This window comes from Coregonus clupeaformis, chromosome 13, assembly GCF_020615455.1.
Source record: "Coregonus clupeaformis isolate EN_2021a chromosome 13, ASM2061545v1, whole genome shotgun sequence".
Lineage (NCBI taxonomy): Eukaryota > Metazoa > Chordata > Actinopteri > Salmoniformes > Salmonidae > Coregonus > Coregonus clupeaformis.
In genome coordinates, this window is record NC_059204.1 from 17967813 (window position 1) to 17994769 (window position 26957).

General features: G+C 45.2%; 1 protein-coding gene across 1 annotated transcript in view; it reads left to right on the forward strand.

Annotated features, from left to right (window-relative positions):
- Nucleotides 1-4482: 4482 nt before the first annotated feature.
- LOC121579387 (protein phosphatase 1E) overlaps nt 4483-26957 on the forward strand; it is an 81765-nt gene continuing 59290 nt past the window's right edge. Inside the window, exon 1 of the mRNA XM_041893952.2 lies at nt 4483-4778. Within this exon, the coding sequence (XP_041749886.1) occupies nt 4597-4778 (182 nt within the window). The 5' untranslated portion in view covers nt 4483-4596. The remainder of the gene's footprint in view (nt 4779-26957) is intronic.

Below are 26957 nucleotides of genomic sequence, written 5' to 3' on the forward strand. Positions count from 1 at the left end.
GCAATGTTCCAACATCTAGTGGAAAGCCTTCCCAGAAGAGTGGAGAAGAGGGACCAACTCCATATTAATACCCGTGATTTTGGAATGAGACGTTCGACGAGCATACATTTGGTCATGTAGTGTATATGCACGAACAGTTCTGAACTGTTTCGGATGGGAAGCTTGCAGACGCCTGAACTCTAGTTGAAGGCCGACCTTGTACTGCAGGCTGCCATTAGCAACTAAATTACCCTTATAACTTCTGTGTTTTTTAAATAATCGGTTCAAGGACATACATCTGGTGTATTAGAAGCAATTATTGGTATCATGACTGTCTTCTAAAACTATTTGTATTTACATGAAGATTGACCACGACGATTCCCATTTGCTCATTCACTATAATGTGGGATCCTGTTTTCTGCTAACAATGCCTGCAGTACCGCGGTCGGCCTCGAACACCCGTGGCTTCAATGAGAGGGGACACTCGTCCTCCCTTGGATTCTACAAGTGTCTGGAACGCTACTGGATGGATGCGACACCATTCTTCCACGAGACATTACATATTTTGGTGTTTTGTTGATGGTGGTAGAAAACGCTGTCTCGGGTGCCACTCCAGAATCTCCGATAAGTGTTCAATGGCGAACGTACATAAAGATGGCAGAATTTAGATATGACGTCATTGTTTTAGCACTATCCACAGACTTTTTAAACTACGTCGCGCGATATGGTTAAATGTGCCAATAAATCAGAACAATAAACATTATTTTTTTCTATTTGCTGGCGTCTTGAAGCTAAAATTGGGATCTAGTATACTCTGCTGATTACAATAAACAAAAAAAGAGTAAAGGAGCGCAATGTACAGTATGGCGAACTTAGCAAAACAAGAAATGTGTGGTAAGTGCATGGGGGACGGCATCTTTAGGCACCTCCGCTATTGGGTTGAGATCTGGGACACACGCACACCAATGATGTATATAAACACTGGATTGCTTATGCGTTGGCCAATGACAGGCGTTGAAGCCACCAGTCGGCCAGATTTGATATATTTTAGTAGGCGCTATTATCCAGAGCGATTTACATTAGTGAGTGCACACATTTTCATACTGGTCCCGCATCGGAATCGAACCAAAAACCCTGGCGTTGTAAGTGCCACGCTCACCCAACTGAGCTACGGAAGATTACAGCAGAAGCAGTCCTCCATAGGAATGAAAGGAATTCCACAGTATTTCAATTAAAAGTTTTGATGACAAAATTACATGTATTTAAGTATTTGTTGTTGTAGTGGGGACAGTACCATTAGTACTCTATAAAAAAATCTACTTTAAGAGAAATGTTATGCTTCTTATTTTTTATTTTATTTGAGTTCGCATAATATAATGAATAGTATGCATTAAGGTGTCTGTAATATAATAAACGTGGCAAAAACGAATGTAGAGATCAATAAATGCATTGATCAATAAATGCATTTCTATAGCTTCCAAAATCTTATTTACTATGGTGGGGGGGGGGTTTAAAAATGGAGGTGCGGTGGCTTCAAAACAGTGCCCCCTGTCAGTCATCAAGTGTATATAAATCATTGCTTTAAACCCCCTATGATCCTTTGAGAGCCCTCTTTCAAAGTCACTGGGATCTCTTCTTCTATCCATGGTAGCCAAAATAATGGCCAACTGGCCATTTTTATACATGACCCTAAGCATGATGGGATGTTAATTGCTTAATTAACTCAGGAACCACAGCTGTATGGAAGCACCTGCTTTCAATATACTTTGTGGGTTGTGGGTTCGATTCCCACGGGGGGCCAGTATAAAAAAATATGTATTCACTAACTGTAAGTCGCTCTGGATAAGAGTGTCTGCTAAATGACTAAAATGTAAATGTATCCCTCATTTACTCAATTGTTACCTTTATTTTGGCAGTTACCTGTATATCTTAGAGCGATTGAACTAATCGATTCCCCATGTATTTTTCTGTAGCTCATTAAGAAAAACACGATTTCAATGGGCGGATTCGATTATGCTGAGCACTGGGAAAAGGCCCCTCACGGGCGAAAGCGGGAAGGGGGAGCGCCATTAGTTGACAGTGCATGTCAGAGCAAAAACCAAGCCATGAGGTCGAAGGAATTGTCCATAGAGCTCAGAGACAGGATTGTGTCGAGGCACAGATCTGGGAAAGGGTACCAAAACATTTCTGCAGCGTTGAAGGTCCCCAAGAACACAGTGGCCTCCATCATTCTTAAATGGAAGAAGTTTGGAACCACCAAGACTCTTCCTAGAGCTGGCTGCCCGGCCAAACTGAGCAATCGGGGGAGAAGGTCCTTGGTCAGGGAGGTGACCAAGAACCCGATGGTCACTCTGACAGAGCTCCAGAGTTCCTCTGTGGAGATGGGAGAACCTTCTAGAAGGACAACCATCTCTGCAGCGCTCCACCAATCAGGTCTTTATGGTAGAGTGGCCAGACGGAAGCCACTCCTCAGTAAAAGGCACATGACAGCCCACTTGGAGTTTGCCAAAAGTCACCAAAAGGACTCTCAGACCATGAGAAACAAGATTCTCTGGTCTGATGAAACCAAGATCAAACTCTTTGGCCTGAATGCCAAGCGTCACGTCTGGAGGAAACCTGGCACCATCCCTACGGTGAAGCATGGTGGTGGCAGCATCATGCTGTGGGGATGTTTTTCAGCGGCAGGGACTGGGAGACTAGTCAGGTTCGAGGGAAAGATGAATGGAGCAAAGTACAGAGAGATCCTTGATGAAAACCTGCTCCAGAGTGCTCAGGACCTCCGACTGGGGTGAAGGTTCACCTTCCAACAGGACAACAACCCTAAGCACACAGCCAAGACAACGCAGGAGAGGAGTGGCTTTGGGACAAGTCTCTGAATGTCCTTGAGTGGCCCAGCCAGTGCTCGTTATCCAACCTGACAGTGCTTGAGAGGATCTGCAGAGAAGAATGGAAGAAACTCCCCAAATATAGGTGTGCCAAGCTTGTAGCGTCATACCCAAGAAGACTCAAGGCTGTAATCGCTGCCAAAGGTGCTTCAACAAAGTACTGAGTAAAGGGTCAGAATACTTATGTAAATGTGATATTTCCATTTATTTATTTTTTTACAGTTTTTGCTTTGTCATTATGGGGTATTGTGTGTAGATTTAGGAGGGGGGAAAAAACGATTTAATCAATTTTAGAATAAGGCTGTAACATAACAACGTGATATTTGTTGTTACAGTTCCTGCACAGTGAAGGCAATTTCAAATCAAATCAAATTGTATTCGTTACATGTGCCGAATACAACAGTGAAATGCTTACTTATAAGCCCTTAACCAACAATGCAGTTTTAAGAGAAATAAGTGTTAAGAAAGTATTTACTGAAATAAACTGAAGTAAATAAAATTAAAATAACAAAAATAACAAATAATTAAAGAGTAACAATAAAATAACAGTAACAAGGCTATATACAGGGGGTACCGGTACAGAGTCTGTGCGGTGGCACAGGTTAGTCGAGGATTTGAGGTAATATGTACATGTACAGAGAGGTAAAGTGACTATGCATAGATAATAAACAGAGAGTAGCAGCAGCGTAAAAATGTCAATGCAAATAGTCCGGGTTGATTAGCTGTTTAGGAGTCTTATGGCTTGGGGGTAGAAGCTGTTAAGAAGCCTTTTGGACCTAGACTTGGTGTTCCGGTTCCACTTGCCGTGTGGTAGCAGAGAGAACAGTCTATGACTAGGGTGGCTGGAGTCTTTGGCAATTTTTAGGGCCTTCCTCTGACACCGCCTGGTATAGAGGTCCTGGATGGCAGGAAGCTTGGCCCAAGTGATGTACTGGGCCGTACGCACTACCCTCTGTAGTGCCTTGCGGTCGGAGGCCGAGCAGTTGCCATACCAGGTGGTGATGCAACCAGTCAGGATGCTCTCGATGGTGCAGCTGTATAACTTTTTGAGGATCTGAGGAACCATGCCTAATCTTTTCAGTCTTCCATTGTCTTGCCCACCTTTTAATTCTTATTTTAAAGCATTTAGTTTATTTAATCCAACCACTCTCAATTATATTGACAAGATAGTCCTGTGACCACTCTAACAATGGACATGCATGTGCTCAAAGATGGAAGGCAGGCGGGAGGAGGCGAGATCAGGTGGGACAATTCTAGCCAATGAGAGGGCAGATATGCGTGTGAACAACAGTCCAATATAAAGTCGTTTTTTTCTAAGTTGCCGGAATGCCACGTGCGTCCACTTATATCAGTGCATTCGTAACAACCTAACCATTACGACACATTTATTCGATCAAATAAACCTCACGTAGCAAATTAGCAATTACATTGTTTGTTGAACAAATTCGACACTCATTGACCACTTCGTGGTTTTATTTTCGGGGTGACTGTTGTGCGCGCGCGTAAACCGAACCTGTCACAAACCTGACGCTTCCTCCCTTTATCTAAAAATTCCCTCCCCTCTCTTGTACGTCATCATCATCCACCCACCCTCTTCTGTGATTGAGCGAAAGCCTTGTTTACGCGCGCGCGTTCCCCAATCCGCACCAGTGGGGAGCAGTCCAGCCAGCGATTTGAAGTAGTCTTCTTGCCCGGCTAGTGCTGTCTCTTGTCTGTCCAGGAATGAGAAGTGATGGCCGGCTCTGCAACCGAGGAAAAAACCTTCCGAAGGTTCTTGGAGCTCTTCCTCCGAGAGATGAGGCCACCACTCCAGGAGAACGACCCTGTCCCAATGCGCCCTTTGTCGGACCTCACCTCGGAGGACGAAGTGGAAGGGGAATGCCTCGATATGTGTCTTCAGCACCTGTGCAAATAGTAAGTACCGATTTGATTTTATAAATTGTTTTGTATGCAGTTTAAACGAACAGTTTATGTTTGCCTTAGCATGACAATTTTCAACGAGAATAGGTCTGGAATTTGGAGTCAATAAAAGTGAACATAACCTATAATTTTGACGGCTTTAGTCTATCTATTTTACAATAATTGACATGACAGTTTTTACGGAAACACAGTTAATATAAAATATAAGCTACATATAGCCTACAACGTTCCCAAAAAAATAAGCAGCCTTTTACATTCCGTGAGCAATTTGGAATTGATTGCAACAGAATTGCTCTCGGGTCAGTTTTGCCGGGTAGCCTGTGAAGCCATTTGCGATGTCCTGACATCCTCATCTCTCATGTTGCCGACGACGTCATTGGATAGCTTATGTTGTGACATATGTAAGAGAGGAAAGACTAACTTCAAATAGATCAGCTGTACGCCGGTTCCTCTCCTTCCATTCTTAATCCCAGTTATTCGAGGTTCGGTTAATGTGAATTCCCCCTCTTTTTGCGTCGCACGAGGTCATTTCATTCGTAGGAAGGAACTATTGCATTCCTCATATTAACCATAGCAGGCTTTTCTCATGAGAGATGCTTTCCGATTCATTGGGTTTAGTCGTAGGCATGACTACAATACCGAGGTAACGCTATACACACTTTGTTCACCATGTCCTGATTTTCCTTTTTTTGTTCTCCATTTCTGTGTATTTGCAACCATCTTCAGCTCACCTGCGCTCGTGGGCGCGGGCTCCACAGTAAATGAAATTGTGGTAAGGTTTGAGCATTTTTAGATATATTACGTCACACTCGCATCTATAAATAGTACATCAAACCACCGAAGAGACCTAAAAGACAATTGTGAATTTCTCAAGCGTGTAGAGGATGATTGCAATTTGATACTTGTAATTTTGACATCACCACCACCACCACCAATAAACGACACTACAAGAAGCAAACATAGCCCAGTCTAAAATAGAGCCATTTAATTGCTACTATAAAAGGCACCCAAGTGTTTGAAAATAATTAATTATTGACCTTGTAAATGTGAGCTTTCAATGTATTATGTTTGCTCTATGTGTATACTTTACTTAGAGCTAGTGAATCAATACTGAACTCAATGTTGAATTGGAAGTGCTATGTTGAGTTTTGTGTCCCACATACTGGTAGTTTACTGAAGCTATTGCATATCATACAATAGTATTTTAATGTTCACCCCCTGCCCCATTTCAAAGACCTAATCTTGTTGTGCCAATGCCACCCATTCCAAGTGTTTGGGAAGAGACGGAAGCGTTGAGATTAGTTGTTGTATCAGTCTGCTAGATCTGCTTTGCACAAAGAGCTTATTGTCTGTGACTGTTTGTTTTATTCAAATGTGCACACAGCTCTGGATGCTGCCAGAGCCCATACTACCAGAACAGATCCATACCTACAGTAGGCCTGGTGTTCATGTATTGACAGATATGAAATGTAATTAACCCCAGGATAGGCCTAAGTTGATGTAATAAGAAGAAAACACTCACATATTATGCATTTATTACACAATAACAATTTCCACTTGTGGATATTTGCAGTGGTTCCTGGTTCCCTCTCTAAAGCTATCATAGTGATTGATTATTTGTTTCCCACTGTGCCATTCCTGCAGCCCTAATGATAGTATTTTTAAAGGAGAGCAATGTCTTAATATGGCACAAATTGAGACACATTCTCACACATTCTCTCACACATTCTCACACACTGTGCTGTGTTTCAGCTGAACTTGTGATTATTTTGTCTCTGGGTTGAAGATCTAATAATAGACCTGGGAGAGAGGTGGAGATCCCCTTTGCTGCTCTCCCTGTGTGCGTGTGTGTGTTAGTGCGCGCCAGTTGCTCACAGTGCGCGTATGTGTGTATTTGAAAAGGTGGAGATGAACACAGATGTGGATTTGTGTGTGTGTGTGTACGTTTGCAATGACGTCAGTGTGAATACGATTTTGTCACATTTCCATCCCTGCCTGAGAGATCATAGGCACACATTTGAAAGGCAGAGAAAACACCTGGCCCAGCATCAGCCGGCTCAGTGTGTGGGTGAGACGCAACCCACCTCTCAAACTGTCATGGCTGACGCGTAATGATACTTCTGGAGGATAAGGGAATCACGACACAGAGATGGGGCTGCGCTCGCTATCGTACATGTCACATTTAATGAAAACTCACTTTTGAATTGAACCAAAAATAGTAGGGTATGATGATTGTCACGATTAAAAAATATTCAAGTGACAGGAATACTTTTGGCTTTGCGAACAGGAAGCCTGTGCTTATTGTCTGTCTGGATTTCTGAAACACTGTACACAAAGACCTCACTCAGTTATCGTTAACGAGTGGCCACCTCTTTCCCCCTACAACAGTGCACTTCCTGGGAAGTGTGTGTGGTGTGTGTACATGTGTGTGTCAGAGCAGCTGACAAATAACCTGATAACAATGCTAATGATGAAAGCAGCTCAGCGTTGCAAACCCAGTCGGCTTGTGTTTGAAGCCTTCACCATCTCCTCATCATCTGACAAGGCAGGTAGAAAAGCTGCTCAGTTCGCCCAGCTTCAAAATGTCAGGTGTTCCTTACACCCCTTAATGATGGCTGTTGACTAGGGAGTGGGAGAGAGAGGAACAAAATGGATGAAGGCATACGTGTCAGCAGGCTCATTTGTCCTCACAATTCCACCCCGTCATTATGATGAAAAAAACCACAGGAGGAGCCTATGCAATATATGCAATGCATAATTCAACATATATGCAGTGGTGGCTAAAGATAGACATTGCTTACTGCCTGACTTCACTCTTTGAGTGTTTTGAGAGCTAGTTCTGTTGGAACGGCTGTAGAGGCTGACAATGCAAATAGTCCCGGTAGCCATTTAATTAGCTGTTCAGGAGTCTTATGGCTTGGGGGTAGAAGCTGTTAAGAAGCCTTTTGGACCTAGACTTGGCGCTCCAGTACTGCTTGCCGTGCGGTAGCAGAGAGAACAGTCTATGACTAGGGTGGCTGGAGTCTTTGACAATATTTAGGGCCTTCCTCTGACACCGCCTGGTATAGAGGTCCTGGATGGCAGGAAGCTTGGCCCCAGTGATGTACTGGGCCGTACACACTACCCTCTGTAGTGCCTTGCGGTCGGAGGCCGAGCAGTTGCCATACCAGGCAGTGATGCAACCAGTCAGGATGCTCTCGATGGTGCAGCTGTATAACTTTTTGAGGATCTGAGGACCCATGCCAAATCTTTTCAGTCTCCTGAGGGGGAATAGGCTTTGTTGTGCCCTCTTCATGAATGTCTTGGTGTGTTTGGACCATGATAGTTTGTTGGTGATGTGGACATCAAGGAACTTGAAGCTCTCAACCTGCTTCACTACAGCCCCGTTAATGAGAATGGGGGCGTGCTCGGTCCTCCTTTTCCTGTAGTCCACAATCATCTCCTTTGTCTTGATCACGTTAAAGGGAGAGGTTGTTATCTTGGCACCACACGGCCAGGTCTCTGACCTCCTCCCTATAGGCTGTCTCATAGTTGTCGGTGATCAGGCCTCCTACTGTTGTGTCGTCTGCAAATGTAATGATGGTGTTGGAGTCGTGCCTGGCCATGCAGTCATGGGTGAACAGGGAGTACAGGAGGGGAGTGAGCACGCACCCCTGAGGGGCCCCCGTGTTGAGGATCAGCGTGGCAGATGTGTTGTTACCTACCCTTACCACCTGGGGGTGGCCCGTCAGGAAGTCCAGGATCCAGTCGCAGAGGGAGGTGTTTAGTCCCAGGGTCCTTAGCTTAGTGATGAGCTTTGTGGGCACTATGGTGTTGAACGCTGAGCTGTAGTCAATTCATGTCTTGTGATAATTGCGTTGTTTGCTCTATAACCTGTTAATTCATATGCCTTGTGACCTTGATATACAGTGGGGGAAAAAAGTATTTAGTCAGCCACCAATTGTGCAAGTTCTCCCACTTAAAAAGATGAGAGAGGCCTGTAATTTTCATCATAGGTACACGTCAACTATGACAGACAAATGGAGAAAAAAAAATCCAGAAAATCACATTGTAGGATTTTTAATGAATTTATTTGCAAATTATGGTGGAAAATAAGTATTTGGTCACCTACAAACAAGCAAGATTTCTGGCTCTCACAGACCTGTAACTTCTTCTTTGAGGCTCCTCTGTCCTCCACTCGTTACCTGTATTAATGGCACCTGTTTGAACTTGTTATCAGTATAAAAGACACCTGTCCACAACCTCAAACAGTCACACTGCAAACTCCACTATGGCCAAGACCAGAGAGCTGTCAAAGGACACCAGAAACAAAATTGTAGACCTGCACCAGGCTGGGAAGACTGAATCTGCAACAGGTAAGCAGCTTGGTTTGAAGAAATCAACTGTGGGAGCATTTATTAGGAAATGGAAGACATACAAGACCACTGATAATCTCCCTCGATCTGGGGCTCCACGCAAGATCTCACCCCGTGGGGTCAAAATGATCACAAGAACGGTGAGCAAAAATCCCAGAACCACACGGGGGCACCTAGTGAATGACCTGCAGAGAGCTGGGACCAAAGTAACAAAGCCTACCATCAGTAACACACTACGCCGCCAGGGACTCAAATCATGCAGTGCCAGACGTGTCCCCCTGCTTAAGCCAGTACATGTCCAGGCCCGTCTGAAGTTTGCTAGAGTGCATTTGGATGATCCAGAAGAGGATTGGGAGAATGTCATATGGTCAGATGACTTTTTGGTAAAAACTCAACTCGTCGTGTTTGGAGGACAAAGAATGCTGAGTTGCATCCAAAGAACACCATACCTACTGTGATGCATGGGAGTGGAAACGTCATGCTCTGGGGCTGTTTTTCTGCAAAGGGACCAGGACGTCTGATCCGTGTAAAGGAAAGAATGAATGGGGCCATGTATCGTGAGATTTTGAGTGAAAACCTCCTTCCATCAGCAAGGGCATTGAAGATGAAACGTGGCTGGGTCTTTCAGCATGACAATGATCCCAAACACACCGCCCGGGCAACGAAGGAGTGGCTTCGTAAGAAGCATTTCAAGGTCCTGGAGTGGCCTAGCCAGTCTCCAGATCTCAACCCCATAGAAAATCTTTGGAGGGAGTTGAAAGTCTGTGTTGCCCAGCGACAGCCCCAAAACATCACTGCTCTAGAGGAGATCTGCATGGAGGAATGGGCCAAAATACCAGCAACAGTGTGTGAAAACCTTGTGAAGACTTACAGAAAACGTTTGACCTGTGTCATTGCCAACAAAGGGTATATAACAAAGTATTGAGAAACTTTTGTTATTGACCAAATACTTATTTTCCACCATCATTTGCAAATACATTCATAAAAAATCCTACAATGTGATTTTCTTGATTTTTCTTTCTCTCATTTTGTCTGTCATAGTTGACGTGTACATATGATGAAAATTACAGGCCTCTCTCATCTTTTTAAGTGGGAGAACTTGCACAATTGGTGGCTGACTAAATACTTTTCCCCCCCACTCTATAGGCGTAAAGGCAGAGACAATAAGAAGACATAGTGGCAGAATAAATTCAACCACACATTTGTTTTATCACAAAACTGGATAGCAACCTCTGTCCAGTGAAGTCCACAAAGCATATCCTGTTATGGATCGTAGCCTTTTTTTCAATTTTCGCATAAAATGAGAATACCCAAATCTAACTACCTGTAGCTCAGGACCTGAAGCAAGGATATGCATATTCTTGATATAATTTGAAAGGAAACACTTTGAAGTTTGTGGAAATGTGAAATTAATGTAGGAGAATATGACACATTAGATCTGGTAAAAGATAATACAAAGAAAAAAAACATGCATTTTTTTTCTTTTTTTTTCTTCATCATCTTTGAAATGCAAGAGTCCCGTGTAGCTCAGTTGGTAGAGCATGGCGTTTGCAACGCCAGGGTTGTGGGTTCGTTTCCCACGGGGGACCAAATGTATGCACTCACTAACTGTAAGTCGATCTGTATAAGTGCGTCTGCTTAAATGACTAAAATGTAAAGAGAAAGGCCAGATAGTGTAATTTAGATTTTGTCGACAAAATGGCAGCATTGTGTGTGCAAAGTTTCAGACTGATCCAGTGAAGGATTACATCACTACACAATATTTTGTATCATGTCTGCCAGGAGTTTTCTCAAATGTTCCGAATTGGTAGATTTATACATTTTCAAGTACATAACTATAGAGAACATACAAAAATGCTATGGTAATAAAAAATGTAAGTTTACAAACTCCCAGGAATGTCATACATGATGGATCATTAGCTTCCCTACAGAAAATACACTAACCTTCACACATCTAGATGGCCGGGGGGGAACCAGAGACAGCAGGGGGTCAAACTGTAGAACCCAGGTCCTACATTTGAATATAAAAATTGATTTTATCAAACAAAACTATGCTAAATTATGCTAAATTTTGGTTGTGCACTATCCTCAAACAATAGCATGGTATTTTTTTTGCTGTAATAGCTGCTGTAAATTGGACAGTGCAGTTAGATTAAGAAGTATTTAAGCTTTCTGCCCATTTAAGAGATGTCTATGTCCCGGAAAGTTGGCTGTTGTTTACAACGCCATTCTAGGGATGCCGATCCTGTAGAGGATATTGCATGTACAGTAACAGACAGTTACATGACCTACAGCATGGTCAAGCAAGTTAATATTTCAGACATTTTCGGACCACTAAACAACTATTGATTTAGAACCACAGAGAGTTACCTCAAGTCGCAAAGAAAACAGGAGCTCCCTCCACTATTCCAGCACCATTTCAACTTTAACATTTCAACATCATCAAATCACCTCTGCTTAGTCTAATACAGTGACAACTAAAAGATACCAAAAACGATTTAGTCCAAACAACGTAAGCTAAGTATGATGTGGCTGTCCATGTTTATGATTTCTGTGCGTGTGTGTGCATGCGTGCGCGTTCGTGCAAGTAGAAAAGCATCTTGACTCACCCTACGCCAATGCTATCCTCCTCTCTTTCATGTTGACGAAACGGTCTATCACTCTGTCATACAGTACATGCTTTTATTTGTTGTTGTCCTAGGCTAACTGGCTAAAATGCTTGCTCGCTAGCCTAACTTCCATTCATGGACAACTTTAGCTAGTTAACATTAGCCTTCTACATCTAGCTACGTATTGAACTTCCATCTTCTCAGGCCAGGGGTACAACAATGTATGAATTAATGGTTGGATCAGAATTGCCGTTATGATCATTGGCCAGTTCGGAGAATTAAGTAAAACTACAAGTCTAAATCCCTATCTCCATCCATGGCTAATTTAGGAAAGGGCCAGTTTTAGCTAGCTGGCTAGCTAGCCACGGGGAGGACAACAACACAATGAGATGCAACAATTCAAGTTTTTCTGTCAATGATGTATGCTCTCAATGGGATTTGATAGGAGTGACGCCAAATCTAAACTAGATTCCCTTGACAAGGACCATTCACAGTTGAGCTCGCTCAGTTTAGCTCAACGCTGATTGGCTAATTTTGTATACTTTTTTTGTCAAGTGAGGCCAGATGCTCGCTGGCTTCTCTTGCCTTCAATGCTACGGGCGGGAACAATGTCATACTCGTTTGGACCAGACAGTATCAGATAGATGGCCTACACGTAGAGAGACAGAGGGGTGCTGTTTTGCTCGCTTGGATGCTTTCTCCTGTGAGATATATTCAGCCTCTTGCGAATAGAAGGAAAATTATGATTGGTACATTTTTGGGGGAAGCCTGGCTTCCCTTGGCAGCCATGAATACACGCCACTGGTAACAATAGAGGGAGGGATGGATGGAGGAGATCCATGACTTGGTTTCAATCCCAATACCCTCCCTTAGCCCTCCTCGTTGTTTTCGAGTTATAATTACTAACATTTGCTTCCATCCTACTATTCTTGTCAGCCATTATTCTAGAAGCAACTCTCCGGGGTTGGTTCGCAGAGCTTCATGGGAGTTTTGGGAAACACTTGATAGAAAATCTGCATCTCGATTCGCTTCGTTTGGAGGGCCAACTAGAAGGCTGAAAAGGCACTACGCCTCGCTCAAAGTTGAATGGATACCACTCCGACCTGATGGGGCTTGCGGGATCGTGCAAAACGGAGGGCTGGGGTGGGGTGGGGGGGGTATTGGGATTGAGCCTAAGCCACATCCCTTCTTCACTCCCTCCTTCCCCCATTCCCTCCACTCCCTCGTCTCCTGCTGTCCCCTGTACCCCCACTGGGAGGGCTGATGGACAGTAATTGAGAGAGGAGAGCTCTCCTAAACCTAATTAAACATGCGCATCTCACACAGCTGTAAACAACCACGCACACACACACACACACACACACACTGCTGGAGGAACAGTGTGTGGTGTCGGAAGCGCTGCAGCTGACGCTGCGTTAATGAGCACTGCTGTGCGACCGGATTGGACGTCAAAAGAGCAGGGGAGACATTTGCATGTTTCACACTCGTCTCCCCACATCTTCTCATTCATACCGCAACAGGAAGAGAGGGGGTCATCTGTTCCCACACCCAAAGTGCCTCAGTCCTAAGGACTACCACAGCGTTGCAGAGTTGTACTGGATCAAGCGTTGATTTCCATTCACATCTTAATAACTACAATGTCATTACAATGTTGTTAGTGCAATCTTGCAGTTGTTCAGGATTAATAACACAATTTGTCCATCTCACACAAAAGACAGATGAGATGCTCTGTTCCGAATGATCAATTCCACTAATTTTTCAGCTCTCACGCCAAAGAGTGTTGCTTTACATGAAAACAAATAATTTATTTATGCACAAGCGCGCCCTGTTGAAATTGTCCTGTTTGTCTTTTGTGTCAAGCCAAAATCTGGTTAAGAGCTTTTTTCATCGAATTAGAGCGTGATTGTTCTTCATCAACATTGACAGCAGCTGCTCCCAAAACACACACACACACAAAATAATTAGATGGAGATTTTACAGTAGACACATTGCAGGCTTCTGGTTTAGAGAGAAAGAAGGAATCCGTCAGCCTCCCACGTTTGTCATACATCTCGAGATGAGCAGTGGCGATCCGTCATTCAGGGCAGGTAAGAGCACCACCTGTTTTGATGCCCACCTGTTTTGCCTGTTTTGCATGTTATTTTGGCAATAATTTTTGTCACATATCAGTTGGCAAACAATTTAAAAAAAAAACATTTATTGAGTGAATAAAGCCGCATACAAACACGGTCTCTTTCTTGCTTTCATAAGTAAGGCAGCTCCAAAATGCAGGTGTTTCAGCCTAGCTCGCAGTGCTTTCTGTGGTGTAGGGGCAAGCCAGCGGACAATACAGAGCGTAGGCATTGGTAATCTTCTCTAGTTGCGCCGTGATTGGCTCAGTGTACTGTCACTTATGGGGACACTACGTCACTGCAGAATCTATAGGCAGGAAGAGCTAGGCAGTTCAAGCCCCCTTGGGTGATGCCATAGATTTACATTAGAAGTGCTCATCTAAGAAGGCTCAAGGTCATTGGCCACAGATAAAATGACATCATATCACGTTATATCTACCGTAGCTTTGATTGGACTGATCATGTCAACATCATACTTTCAAAATCTTAGCTAGCAAGCTAGACAAGCAGTCATCATCATGAATCACGTCGACAATCTACTGGCAAATCCTTTTCAATCCTTGTCATATAAAGATAAATTATAGATAAAATGTATCGGTGCTCATCAGCCATTGGACATAAACATTACACAACAAGTCGGAAATCGCAAATTCAACAATGAGTGGTTTGGAAGGAATCAGTGGCTAACTGCAAGCGCTGCAAAGCAATCACTATTTTGCTACCCCTGTCTGCTATTCGGGGGAGATTGTGTGTGGTCCAAGTCTGGGTTTAAGGATTTAAAACACCTGTCTGAAAGGGTCTATTTTCCAAGCTTAAAAGGATAGACATTCACACGCAACACCATTTGACAGAAAAGGTTGAATACATTGGCCATGCTGTCAATCCAGCATGACTTCTGCCGTGTTCAAAACAACTAGAAACTCTGAACTGGGAAATCTCAGACTTCAGTGAGTTCAAGACAACTGGGAACTCGGAAAAAAACGAGCTGCGACTGGGAAAATATATTTTGAACGGTCATTTACATTTTACATTTTAGTCATTTAGCAGACGCTCTTATCCAGAGCGACTTACAGGAGCAATTAGGGTTAAGTGCCTTGCTTAAGGGCACATCGACAGATTTTTCACCTAGTCGGCTCGGGGATTAGAACCAGCGACCTTTCGGTTACTGGCACAACGCTCTTACCCACTAAGCTACCTGCCGCCCTGTCACTTATGGGGACACTACGTCACTGCAGAATCTATAGGCAGGAAGAGCTAAGTCGGGTTTCCAAGTCGGGAACTCTGGCCTCTTTCTAGAGCTCCGACCTGAAGATCACTGACGTCATGATTCGACCTTGTTTTTTTCAGAGTTCCCAGTTGTTTTGAAAGAACCATAAATCCAGAGAATGCCAAGTTTGATGACATCTTAGCGCTCTCATTAATGTCTTAATCAAAATTATGGATTGCCTCTTATCCGTTCATCGTTCCCTTATGCCATAGTTTGTACATCTCAACTGTTATAGACCTATGTAAGCAATAGGCCTATCTCATTAGTATCTTATTCATCATTTTAGGCAATGTTGGAATGATTTTAATTGTTTTGCTTACTTTGTGTATTATAATTAGCTCATGTGCTTTTCTTGACAAGGAGGATATACTATATAATATTGTTGGGTCTGTAACCATGTTTGTCTCTACCCATTCAAATATTTGTTTTCAACAAAAGGTTCAGTAATAGACCCATGTAATTCCAGTTGATATTGCGAGGGTTGTATTGTTTTGTGCAATGCGCTGTCTGTGCGTCGGTATATTGTATATAAAAGTGGATCCTCATGATTGTATTTCCTTCATTTTTAGACCACATAGGCCGAATAAAATACTCTCTCTCTCTCTCTCTCTCTCTCTCTCTCTCTCTCTCTCTGTGTAGTGACTTAAAGAAGAGTAAAGTTAAGGCCTCAACATCTTGCTGAATTTATCTGAACTAACATCTATCTGAATTTCTGTCGGTGTCCATTTTGAAAGTGCTGAACAAATAGGCCTACCTCATCGCAGCTCGTTTGCTTGCACTTGCTTTTTACTTCAAGCTAAGTGTTAATGATATAAGAATAAACATGAATTTACTGAACATAAATGTAATAATGTTTGTGTATGGTTCAAAAGTCAAAACTCATTTTGGCGTTTGTTATTATTGAAGTAGGTTGCGGTTCTTATCGACTTACACAAATCCACAAGGAGTCAGTAGTAACCACATTTGTTTAAGCAACTCAGCCATATCAGCTATGGTTTTTTAAAAGGCAGTAAATGAGGCTGAATGAACTGTTTCGCTGCCAGACAAGGCTCTGCTGATAGCCAGGTGTAGCGATGGTAAGGATTCACTCCATGGTGCTGAAAGATAAGCCCTGCTGTTGGGACAGCTTTATGTAGGCCCTAACAGTTTGTGGGCACCATTTGTCACTGTTATAGTGCAATTAATGTATTGTTTTGTGTTGTGTTGTGTAGTGGCTTTGCTGGCATGCATCTAAAAAATAAATGTTCAGTTTGCCCCACCAAGATTGACATGCTAAAATCGCCACTGGAGACGAGACACAGGATAAAAGACAATGAGTTGTGTCTAGAATTGCTATTTTGTTGTGTCTAGCAGTTAATGCTGTGTTACATAAATGTACCAGTGTTCTGCTAGCAAGATTTACTGTCGATGCGGTAGCATATTTAGTACACCACATGCAACCCCCAATAGACTTATTGGGCTGTACTTTTTGATTTTTGCTTATAGAGTCATTGAATTGATTTAGACCCCTAAATGACCCTCAAGTTTTACTGATAGACTTATAGACCTACTTACTTACAGACTGGGGCGCTAGAGAAGTCCAGATGAATTGTTGAAACTTGATCCCAGTGAGAATTGGTGGATAAAAGCGACCAAAACATTTGATCTCAACAAACCACAAATCAATAGGGTGAGATCACGACACATTACCTCAGCAGAGGGAGGTCATTAGTACCCATGATTTACAACCAGGGTTTATCTCCACTACACTCTTTTCCAATTAAGGCAGATGCATTGCTTAATGGGAGTGATAAATCAAAGCAATGAAGCACTAGTGGTCATGCTAGGCTATGTCATACCTTGACCCATAGCATGAGTTCAGCAATGTTGCCCAATCAACAAGATCTTATGTGTTCTTAGTATGCTATAACACAGTTTTTCTATATCCTTCTTTAAAAAATAGATACTGTGCACAGGCACAGCAGTTCAGGCCTGTTGAATCCTAGTCATGACTTGCCCAGGAAACAGGTGGTAGAAGTGAACACATCTCCTCAATGCCTGTTTCCTTTGTAGCCAAAGGCAGAATTAACTGTTTTTTGCACTTGCAATCGATGCTGCTCAATTTAAAATGACCCACTAGGCTAAACAAGGGCTACAGAGAGCCAGAGAAAAGGGCTCCGCAAGGATTCACAAGTCATTACTTACAAATCAGTGAAGGTGTTCTCTGCTGACTGTATATGTACTGCCATGAATTATATTTTTCCTCAGAGGCCGATTATTAATTAGGACTTGGTTTGGGTTCATACCTTCTGTCTCCATGGAGGATTGGGGTTATCAATGAGTCTGGGGTGAGATATTTTTGTCTGCTGTGTCGTAGCTCCTAGAGAACAGTGTCCCTCTGCCCAAAGGGAGCTGTGTTCTCTTTTTCAGACCACTGGAGGTCTCTGACTCTGTGCCTCTCTCTGCCATAGACATTAAAACCAGTAGATAGTGATAGCGCTGACGTCATCCACATATTCCTATGGAAAACTCCCGATCGTGCATGAAGACGGAAGTATTTGAATTTGAAGCATGCCATATTGTTGAATGGCACCAGAAAATTGCTAAGAAAACCTGTCAGTATCTGGTGTGACCACCATTTGCCTCATGCAGCACGACACATCTCCTTCGCATAGAGTTGATCAGGCTGTTGATTGTGCCCTGTGGAATGTTGTCCCACTCCTATTCAATGGCTGTGCGAAGTTGCTGGATATTGGCAGGAACTGGAACATACTGTCGTACACGTCGCTCCAGAGCATCCCAAACGTGCTCAATGGGCAACATGTCTGGTGAGTATGCAGGCCATGGAAGAACTGGGACATTTTCAGCTTCCAGGAATTGTGTGTAGATCTTTGCGAACTTGGGGTTGTGCATTATAATGCTGAAACACAAGGTGATGGCAGCGGATGAATTTACTGAGTTACAGTTCATATAAGGAGATCCGTCAATTGAAATCAATTCATTCGGCCCTAATCTAAGGATTTCATATCACTGAGGTGACCATTAGACTGAATTTGTTTGTAGGGGCAACAGGTTTAATTAAATTCACAATTTACCGCTCTCACATGCTCATTTCTGCCCAATATAAACCAACGATGTGCCACCTTTTTGTAGTATTTCAGACAATGCTAACATATTTTCAGCTGAATCTGAGTTCTAAAACCGGGTTCAACTCGGTTGATGCACAACAGTAGCAGTTAGCTCGTAGAAGGATAGCAGTTGTAGCTAGCTAGCTAACACCAGTTAGATGAGAAGCAAAAGGAAGGCTAGCTAGCTAGGTATATTTTGCTATGGAAGGTTTTTCATATGACTGAAGTCATCTGTGTAAACTGCTGACCTGGACACTTGCGTGTAATCAGTACGCTCCCTCCACTGTCAATGCAATTTTCTTCTTGTCATTATAATCCAAATTTGCGCTGACTGATCAACACAGGATATCCAAGATGGCGTAGTAGTGCGGTCGTGTATTGTGTTGTGTCCTCGTGTAAATAGCCAGTTTTTTTTTTTGTTTTTTTGTCTTTTATTCGTATATATTTCTCTATCTCACTTTCCATCCTTTAACTAAATATACTTTCCTGCAACCCACCTCACCCAATGTGGAACGGATTCTATTATTTATTTATTTTTATCAAGGACCTACGGTTGAAACTAGCCAGCTAGCCAGCTAACTAGCTACTTGCTATTATCCACCGTTAGTGTCTTCACCACTGTCCGTGGCCTGCACTACCTACCAGCCAGCTCTAGCCTGGACAATTATCGGCCAGTCTGCACAGCGTGCTATCGACCCAGAGCATATCGGATTTTCTGCCGGAGTCACTGAATCACTGGACCTTAACACCGGACCATCGCAACTAGCTAGCTGCAACCTAATGGATGTTGTTGGCTAATATCCACTTCCCGACGTACCAGTTAGCCTTGAGCTAGCCTCGAGCCAGGCCCATCTCCCGGCTATCTACCTCTCTGTCAACCTGACGGAACCTCCTAGTGTCGACACGGAGCCCCGCCGATCCATCATGTCTGGTCTGCCGACGTAATCGTCTGATGTGTTTTCAACAGGCTTTCCGTTGCAACGACCACGAAGATCCATCTGCTAGCCCCGGCCCGCTAGCACGCACAATAAACAGCCGTGCCTCCTGCTCGCCTGTACTTTAGCAGCCTACGATCTGCTCCCGGACTTACTTAGTGCTGTTCACTGGACCTTATGATCACTCAGCTACACAGCTAATGCCTGCTGGACTGTTCCTTTACACGGTACCCCATCCTGTTTATCTGTTTAGCCTCAGCCCAAACTTGCGTCGCCATTACCAGTTGTTGTCTTAGCCCTCTTGAATAACACCTGTGATTGCGTTATGCCTCTCTCCCATGTCAATATGCCTAGCCTATTGCTGTTTTGGTTAGTTCTTATTATACAATTTCACTGTAGAGCCCCAAGTTCAGCTCAACAAGCCTCAGAGAGCTCCTTTGTCCCAACCCCCATACTCGCGGAGACCGGCTCAATCGGTACCTCCAGTAATGCTATCTCTTTCATAGTTACCCAATGCTTAGGTGTACGTCCACTGTACTCATATCCTTCCATATCCTTGTCTGTACATAATGCCCTGAATCTATTCTACAACGCCCGGAAATCTGCACCCTTTCTCTGTACCCAACGCACTAGCAGACCAGTTCTTAAAGCCTTTAGCTGTATCCTTATTCTATTCCACCTCTGTTCCTCTGGTGATGTAGAGGTTAACCCCTGTAGCCCCCAGTATCACTCCTACCCCCCAGGCGCTATCATTTGTTGACTTCTGTAACCGTAAAAGCATTGGTTTCTTGCATGTTAACATCAGAAGTCTCCTCCCCAAGTTTGAGTTATTCACTGCGTTAGCACACTCTGCCAACCCTGATGTTCTAGCAGTGTCTGAATCTTAGCTTAGGAAGGCCACCAAAAATTCAGAAATGTCCATTCCGAACTACAACATTTTCCGTCTAGATAGAACTGCCAAAGGGGGCGGAGTTGCAATCTACTGTAGAGAGAGCCTGCAGAGCTCTATCATACTATCGAGGTCTTTGCCCAAACAGTTTGAGCTTCTACTTCTAAAAATCTACCATTCCAGAAATAAGTCTGTCACTGTTGCCGCTTGCTACAGACCCCCCTCAGCCCCCAGTTGTGCCCTGGACACCATATGTGAATTGCTTGCCCCCCATCTATCCTCAGAGTTCGTACTGCTTGGTGACCTAAACTGGGATATGCTTAACACCCCGGCCGTCCTACAATCTAAACTAGATGCCCTCAATCGCACACAAATTATCAAGGAATCTACCAGGTACAACCCTAAATCCGTAAACATGGGCACCCTCATAGATGTCATCCTGACTAATTTACCCTCTAAATACACCTCCGCTGTCTTCAACCAGGATCTCAGCGATCACTGCCTCATTGCATGCGTCCGTAATGGGTCTGCGGTCAAACGACCACCCCTCATCACTGTCAAACGCTCCCTAAAACACTTCAGCGAGCAGGCCTTTCTAATTGACCAGGCTCGGGTATCCTGGATGGATATTGACCTCATTCCGTCAGTAGAGGATGCCTGGATGTTTTTCAAAAGTGCTTTCCTCTCCATCTTAAATAAGCATGCCCCATTCAATAAATTCAGAACTAAGAACAGATATAGCCCCTGGTTCACCCCAGACTTGACTGCCCTTGAACAGCACAAAAACCTCCTGTGGCGTACTGCATTAGCATCGAACAGCCCCAGCGATATGCAACTTTTCAGGGAAGTCAGGAACCAATATACACAATCAGTTAGGAAAGCAAAGGCTAGCTTTTTCAAACAGGAATGTGCATCCTGTAGCACTAACTCCAAAAAGTTTTGGGACACTGTAAAGTCCATAGAGAATAAGAGCACCTCCTCCCAGCTACCCACCACCGATAAATCTACGATAATCAAGAATTTCAATAAGCATTTTGCTACGGCTGGCCATGCTTTCCACCTGGCTACCCCTACCTCGGCCACCAGCTCTGCACCCTCCGCTGCAACTTGCCCATGCCCCCCCCGCTTCTCCTTCACCCAAATTCAGATGGCTGATTTCCTGAAAGAGCTGCTAAATCTGGACCCCTACAAATCAGCTGGGCTAGACAATCTGGACCCTTTCTTTCTAAAATTAGCCGCCGAAATTGTCGCAACCCCTATTACTAGCCTGTTCAACCTCTCTTTCATATCGTCTGAGATCCCCAGAGATTGGAAAGCTGCCGCGGTCATCCCCCTTTTCAAAGGGGATGACACTCTAGATCCAAACTGTTACAGATCTATATCCATCCTGCCCTGCCTTTCGAAAGTATTTGAAAGCCTAGTTAACAAACAGATCACCGACCATTTCGAATCCCACCGTACCTTCTCCGCTATGCAATCTGGTTTCCGAGCTGGTCATGGGTGTACCTCAGCCACGCTGTCACGATCGTGTGAAGGAGCAGACCAAAGCGCAGCGTGTTGAGCGAACATCGTAGACTTTATTTAATTAAAGATACCACGATCAAAACAACAAACCAAAAATGACGAAAGTGAAGTCCAAATCTGACACTGACAAAACAGGATCAAGGAAACAAAAACCCACAATTCCCACAGGAAAACATACAGAATAAATATGGCTCCCAATCAGAGATAACGAGCCGACAGCTGACACTCGTTACCTCCGATTGGGAGTCATACGACTAATCAAGAACAATTAACCAAACATAGAAAATGCACAACCAGAAATCCCCAACATAGAAATACACCCAAACAATGAAAATAAACAACCCTGGCTCAAATATCAAGGTCCGTGGAGCCAGAGTGTCACATTACCCCCCCCTAAAGGTGCGACCTCCGGGCGCACCAGCATACAGTCTAGGGGAGGGTCTGGGTGGGCGTCTGTCCCTGGTGGCGGCTCTGGCCCAGGTCGTGGTCCCCACCCCACCTTAGTCACTATCCGCTTCCGTATTCCCTTCCTCATGACCACCCCCCAACTAAACCCCACTGGATTAAGGGGCGGCACCGGACTAAGGGGCAGCACCGGACTAAGGGGCAGCACCGGACTAAGGGGCAGCACCGGACTACGGGGCAGTACCGGACTAAGGGGCAGTACCGGACTAAGGGGCAGTACCAGGCTAAGGGACAGCACCAGGATAAGGGACAGCAACAGGCTAAGGGACAGTACCTGACTAGCTGGCTCTGGCGGATCCTGGCTGGACGGCTCTGGCGGATCCTGGCTGGACGGCTCTGGCGGATCCTGGCTGGACGGCTCTGGCGGATCCTGGCTGGCGGAAGGCTCTGGCTGATCCTGTCTGGCAGAAGGCTCTGGCTGATCCTGTCTGGCAGAAGGCTCTGGCTGATCCTGTCTGGCGGAAGGCTCTGGCTGATCCTGTCTGGCGGAAGTCTCTGGCTGATCCTGTCTGGCGGAAGGCTCTGGCTGATCCTGTCTGGCGGAAGGCTCTGGCTGATCCTGTCTGGCGGAAGGCTCTGGCTGATCCTGTCTGGCGGAAGGCTCTGGCTGCTCCTGTCTGGCGGAGAGCTCTAGCGGCTCCGGTCTGGCGGACGGCTCTGAAGGCTCATGGCAGACGGGGCGGCTTTGCAGGCTCAGTACAGACGGGCAGTTCCTGCGGCGCTTGGCAGACGGACAGTTCAGACGGGCGTTGGGCAGACGGGCAGTTCAGGCGCCGTTGGGCAGACGGGCAGTTCAGACGGCGTTGGGCAGACGGACAGTTCAGGCCCCGTTGGGCAGACGGGCAGTTCAGACGGCGTTGGGCAGACGGACAGTTCAGGCGCCGTAGGGCAGGCGGCAGACTCTGGCCGTCTGAGGCGCACCGTAGGCCTGATGCGTGGTGCCGGAACTGGAGGTACCGGGCTGAGGACACGCATCTCAGGGCTATTGCGGGAAGCAGCAACAGGGCATGCTTGGCCCTGGGGACGCACCGTAGGCCTGATGCGTGGTGCCGGAACAGGCCGGGCCGGGCTGGCGAAGCGCACCGTATCCCTGGTGCGAGAGGCCGGAACAGGCCGGGCCGGGCTGGCGAAGCGCACCGTATCCCTGGTGCGTGGAGTAGGAACAGGCCGGGCTGGGCTGGCGACGCGCACCGTATCCCTGGTGCGAGTGGCCGGAACAGGCCGGGCCGGGCTGGCGAAGCGCACCGTATCCCTGGTGCGTGGAGTAGGAACAGGCCGGGCTGGGCTGGCGACGCGCACCGTACACTTGGTGCGGATGGCAGGAACAGGCCGAACCGGGCTGGCGACGCGCACCGTACACTTAGTGCGAGGGACCGGAACAGGCCGGGCTGGGCTGGCGACGCGCACCGTACACTTGGTGCGGGTGGCAGGATCAGGCCGAACCGGGCTGGCGACGCGCACCGTACACTTAGTGCGAGGGGCCGGAACAGGCCGTACCGTACGGGGAACACACACTACTGGCTTCAACCGAGGATCAGGAACGGGCCGGACCGGACTGGCAACACACATCAGTCCTTCACGCCGTGCCACACACACTTCCCTCCTTCTACTCGCCAATAGCCCCCTTGACCTGGTAGCCTCCTGAATCCGTCCCTTCTCTGCCTCCGTCAGCCCCCTTAACCTGGCAGCCTTCTGACTCTGCCTTGTGGCAGCCTCCTGCTGCTCAGTAGCCCAAGCCATGTGCCCCCCCCAAAAAATTTCTTGGGGTTGCCTCTCGTCCTTCCGACGTTGGCTCTGCCGACGCCGTTGCTCCTCTCTCCGTCGCCTCTCCTCTGTCTCGCTCCATGGACGGCGATCCATGCCATCCAGGATTTCTTCCCACGTCCAGGACCCTTTACCGTCCAAAAGCTCTTCCCATGTCCAGACCCTCGGCTCCTGGACACGCTGCTTGGTCCTTTGATGGTGGGTTTTTCTGTCACGATCGTGTGAAGGAGCAGACCAAAGCGCAGCGTGTTGAGCGAACATCGTAGACTTTATTTAATTAAAGATACCACGATCAAAACAACAAACCAAAAATGACGAAAGTGAAGTCCAAATCTGACACTGACAAAACAGGATCAAGGAAACAAAAACCCACAATTCCCACAGGAAAACATACAGAATAAATATGGCTCCCAATCAGAGATAACGAGCCGACAGCTGACACTCGTTACCTCCGATTGGGAGTCATACGACTAATCAAGAACAATTAACCAAACATAGAAAATGCACAACCAGAAATCCCCAACATAGAAATACACCCAAACAATGAAAATAAACAACCCTGGCTCAAATATCAAGGTCCGTGGAGCCAGAGTGTCACACACGCTCAAGGTCCTAAACGATATAATAACCGCAATCGATAAAAGATTGTACTGTGCAGCCGTCTTCATCGACCTGGCCAAGGCTTTTAACTCTGTCAATCACCGCATTCTTATTGGCAGACTAAATAGCCTTGGTTTCTCAAATGACTGCCTCGCCTGGTTCACCAACTACTTCTCAGATAGAGTTCAATGTGTCAAATCGGAGGGCCTGTTGTCTGGACCTCTGGCAGTCTCTATGGGGGTGCCACAGGGTTAAATTCTCGGGCCGACTATTCTCTGTGTATATCAATGATGTCGCTCTTGCTGCTGGTGACTCTCCGATCCACCTCTACGCAGACAACACCATTTTGTATACATCTGGCCCTTCACAGGACACTGTGTTAACAAACCTCCAAACAAGCTTCAATGCCATACAACACTCCTTCCGTGGCCTCCAACTGCTCTTAAACGCTAGTAAAACTAAATGCATGCTCTTCAATCGAATGCTGCTTGCACCCGCCCGCCCGACTAGAATCACTACTCTCGGCGGGTCTGACTTAGAATATGTGGACAACTACAAATACCTAGGTGTCTGGTTAGACCGTAAACTCTCCTTCCAGACTCACATTAAGCATCTCCAATCCAAAGTAAATCTAGAATTGGCTTCCTATTTCGCAACAAAGCCTACTTCACTCATGCTGCTAAACATGCCCTCGTAAAACTGACTATCCTACCGATCCTTGACTTCGGCGATGTCATTTACAAAATAGCTTCCAACACTCTACTCAGCAAATTGGATGTAGTCTATCACAGTGCCATCCGTTTTGTCACCAAAGCCCCATATACTACCCACCATGGTGACCTGTACGCTCTCGTTGGCTGGCCCTCACTACATATTCATCGCCAAACCCACTGGCTCCAGGTCATCTATAAATCACTTCTAGGCAAATCCCCGCCTTATCTTAGATCATTGGTCACCATAGCAACACTCGAGACGCTTTTCTGATGTATCAAATACTTATGTCATGCAATAAAATGCAAATGAAGTACTTAAAAATCATACCAATGTGATTTTCTGGATTTTTGTTTTAGATTCCGTCTATCACAGTTGAAGTGTACCTATGATAAAAATTACAGACCTCTACATGCTTTGTAAGTAGGAAAACCTGCAAAATCGGCAGTGTATCAAATACTTGTTCTCCCCACTCACTGGTCATCCCCAAAGCCAACACCGCCTTTGGCCGCCATTCCTTACAGTTCTCTGCTGCAAATTGACTGGAACGAACTGTAAAAACTCTGAAGCTGGAGACACTTATCTCCCTCACTAACTTTATGCATCAGTTGTCAGAGCAGTTTACCGATCACTGCACCTGTACACAGCCCATCTGTAATTAGCCCACCCAACTAACTCATCCCCATATTGTTATTTACATTGTTATTTATTTTGCTCATTTGCACCCCAGTATATCTATTTGCACATCATCTTCTGCACATCTATCACTCCAGTGTTAATACTTAATTGTAATTATTTTGCACTATGGCCTATTTATTGCCTTACCTCCATAACTTACTACATTTGCACACACTGTATATAGATTTTCTATTGTGTTATTGACTGTACGTTTTTTGTTTGTTTATTCCATATGTAACTCTGTGTTGTTGTTGTTTTTATCGCACTGCTTTGCTTTATCTTGGCCAGGTCGCAGTTGTAAATGAGAACTTGTTCTCAACTGGCTTACCTGGTTAAATAAAGGTAAAATACATTTTTTTTTAAACAGTATCAAGTTACTTTTCAATGTGTTCCCGAAAACCTGAAGTCGCCATCCACAAGTATAAAGTAGCAGGTGTGCGGGTTGCACACGAAGCATCCAGATAAAACAGCAACAACATCATAATGATCATTGCTTGCTTGCTCGACCTGTGCTCATTCAAAATACAACCCCATGCTTGCAAACTTGGTTAGCTATGTGATTAAAGAAAACAGTTTTGAACACATCAACTGTTTTAGACAATTTTTTTAACCAAGCAAGATAAATAAACGTTCACTCAGTACTGAGTGAATGAAGAAAAACATTTTGGAACGAACGCGTGCTGTCATCACCAGACTGTCCATTTAAATAGTGTCAAGTTGACCTATCTATAACTGGGTTCATAGCATAATGGTTGGCGTCACCACCCTGGGATTTGAAGGTCCTGGGTTCACCGAACACAGGGGATATTTTGACAGTTCTCTTTTGTGTATAGTTTTTGACTCCCCCCTACCTTTCCCGACACATACGCACAGTGTGTGCTTATTTTCATTTATTAGGTGTCTCGTAAAAGAGCCTTTGGATTCGTTGGGCATTGTTGAGTGGCAAGGGACAGGGAGTGTGACGTGTACTAGTGCTCCCGTCTTGCTACTATGGAGGCGAGAACATGGAGAGACCAGCTCTCAAACTCTCAAGGAATACGTTGTTGACCTCATCCGCCAGATGCACACCATCCCTACGGTACAAATGCACGCGATAAGTTGCACAGGTTGTGAACGTTTCTCCTTTTCAGGCGCCACTTTCTGTCATTTGAGAGGCTA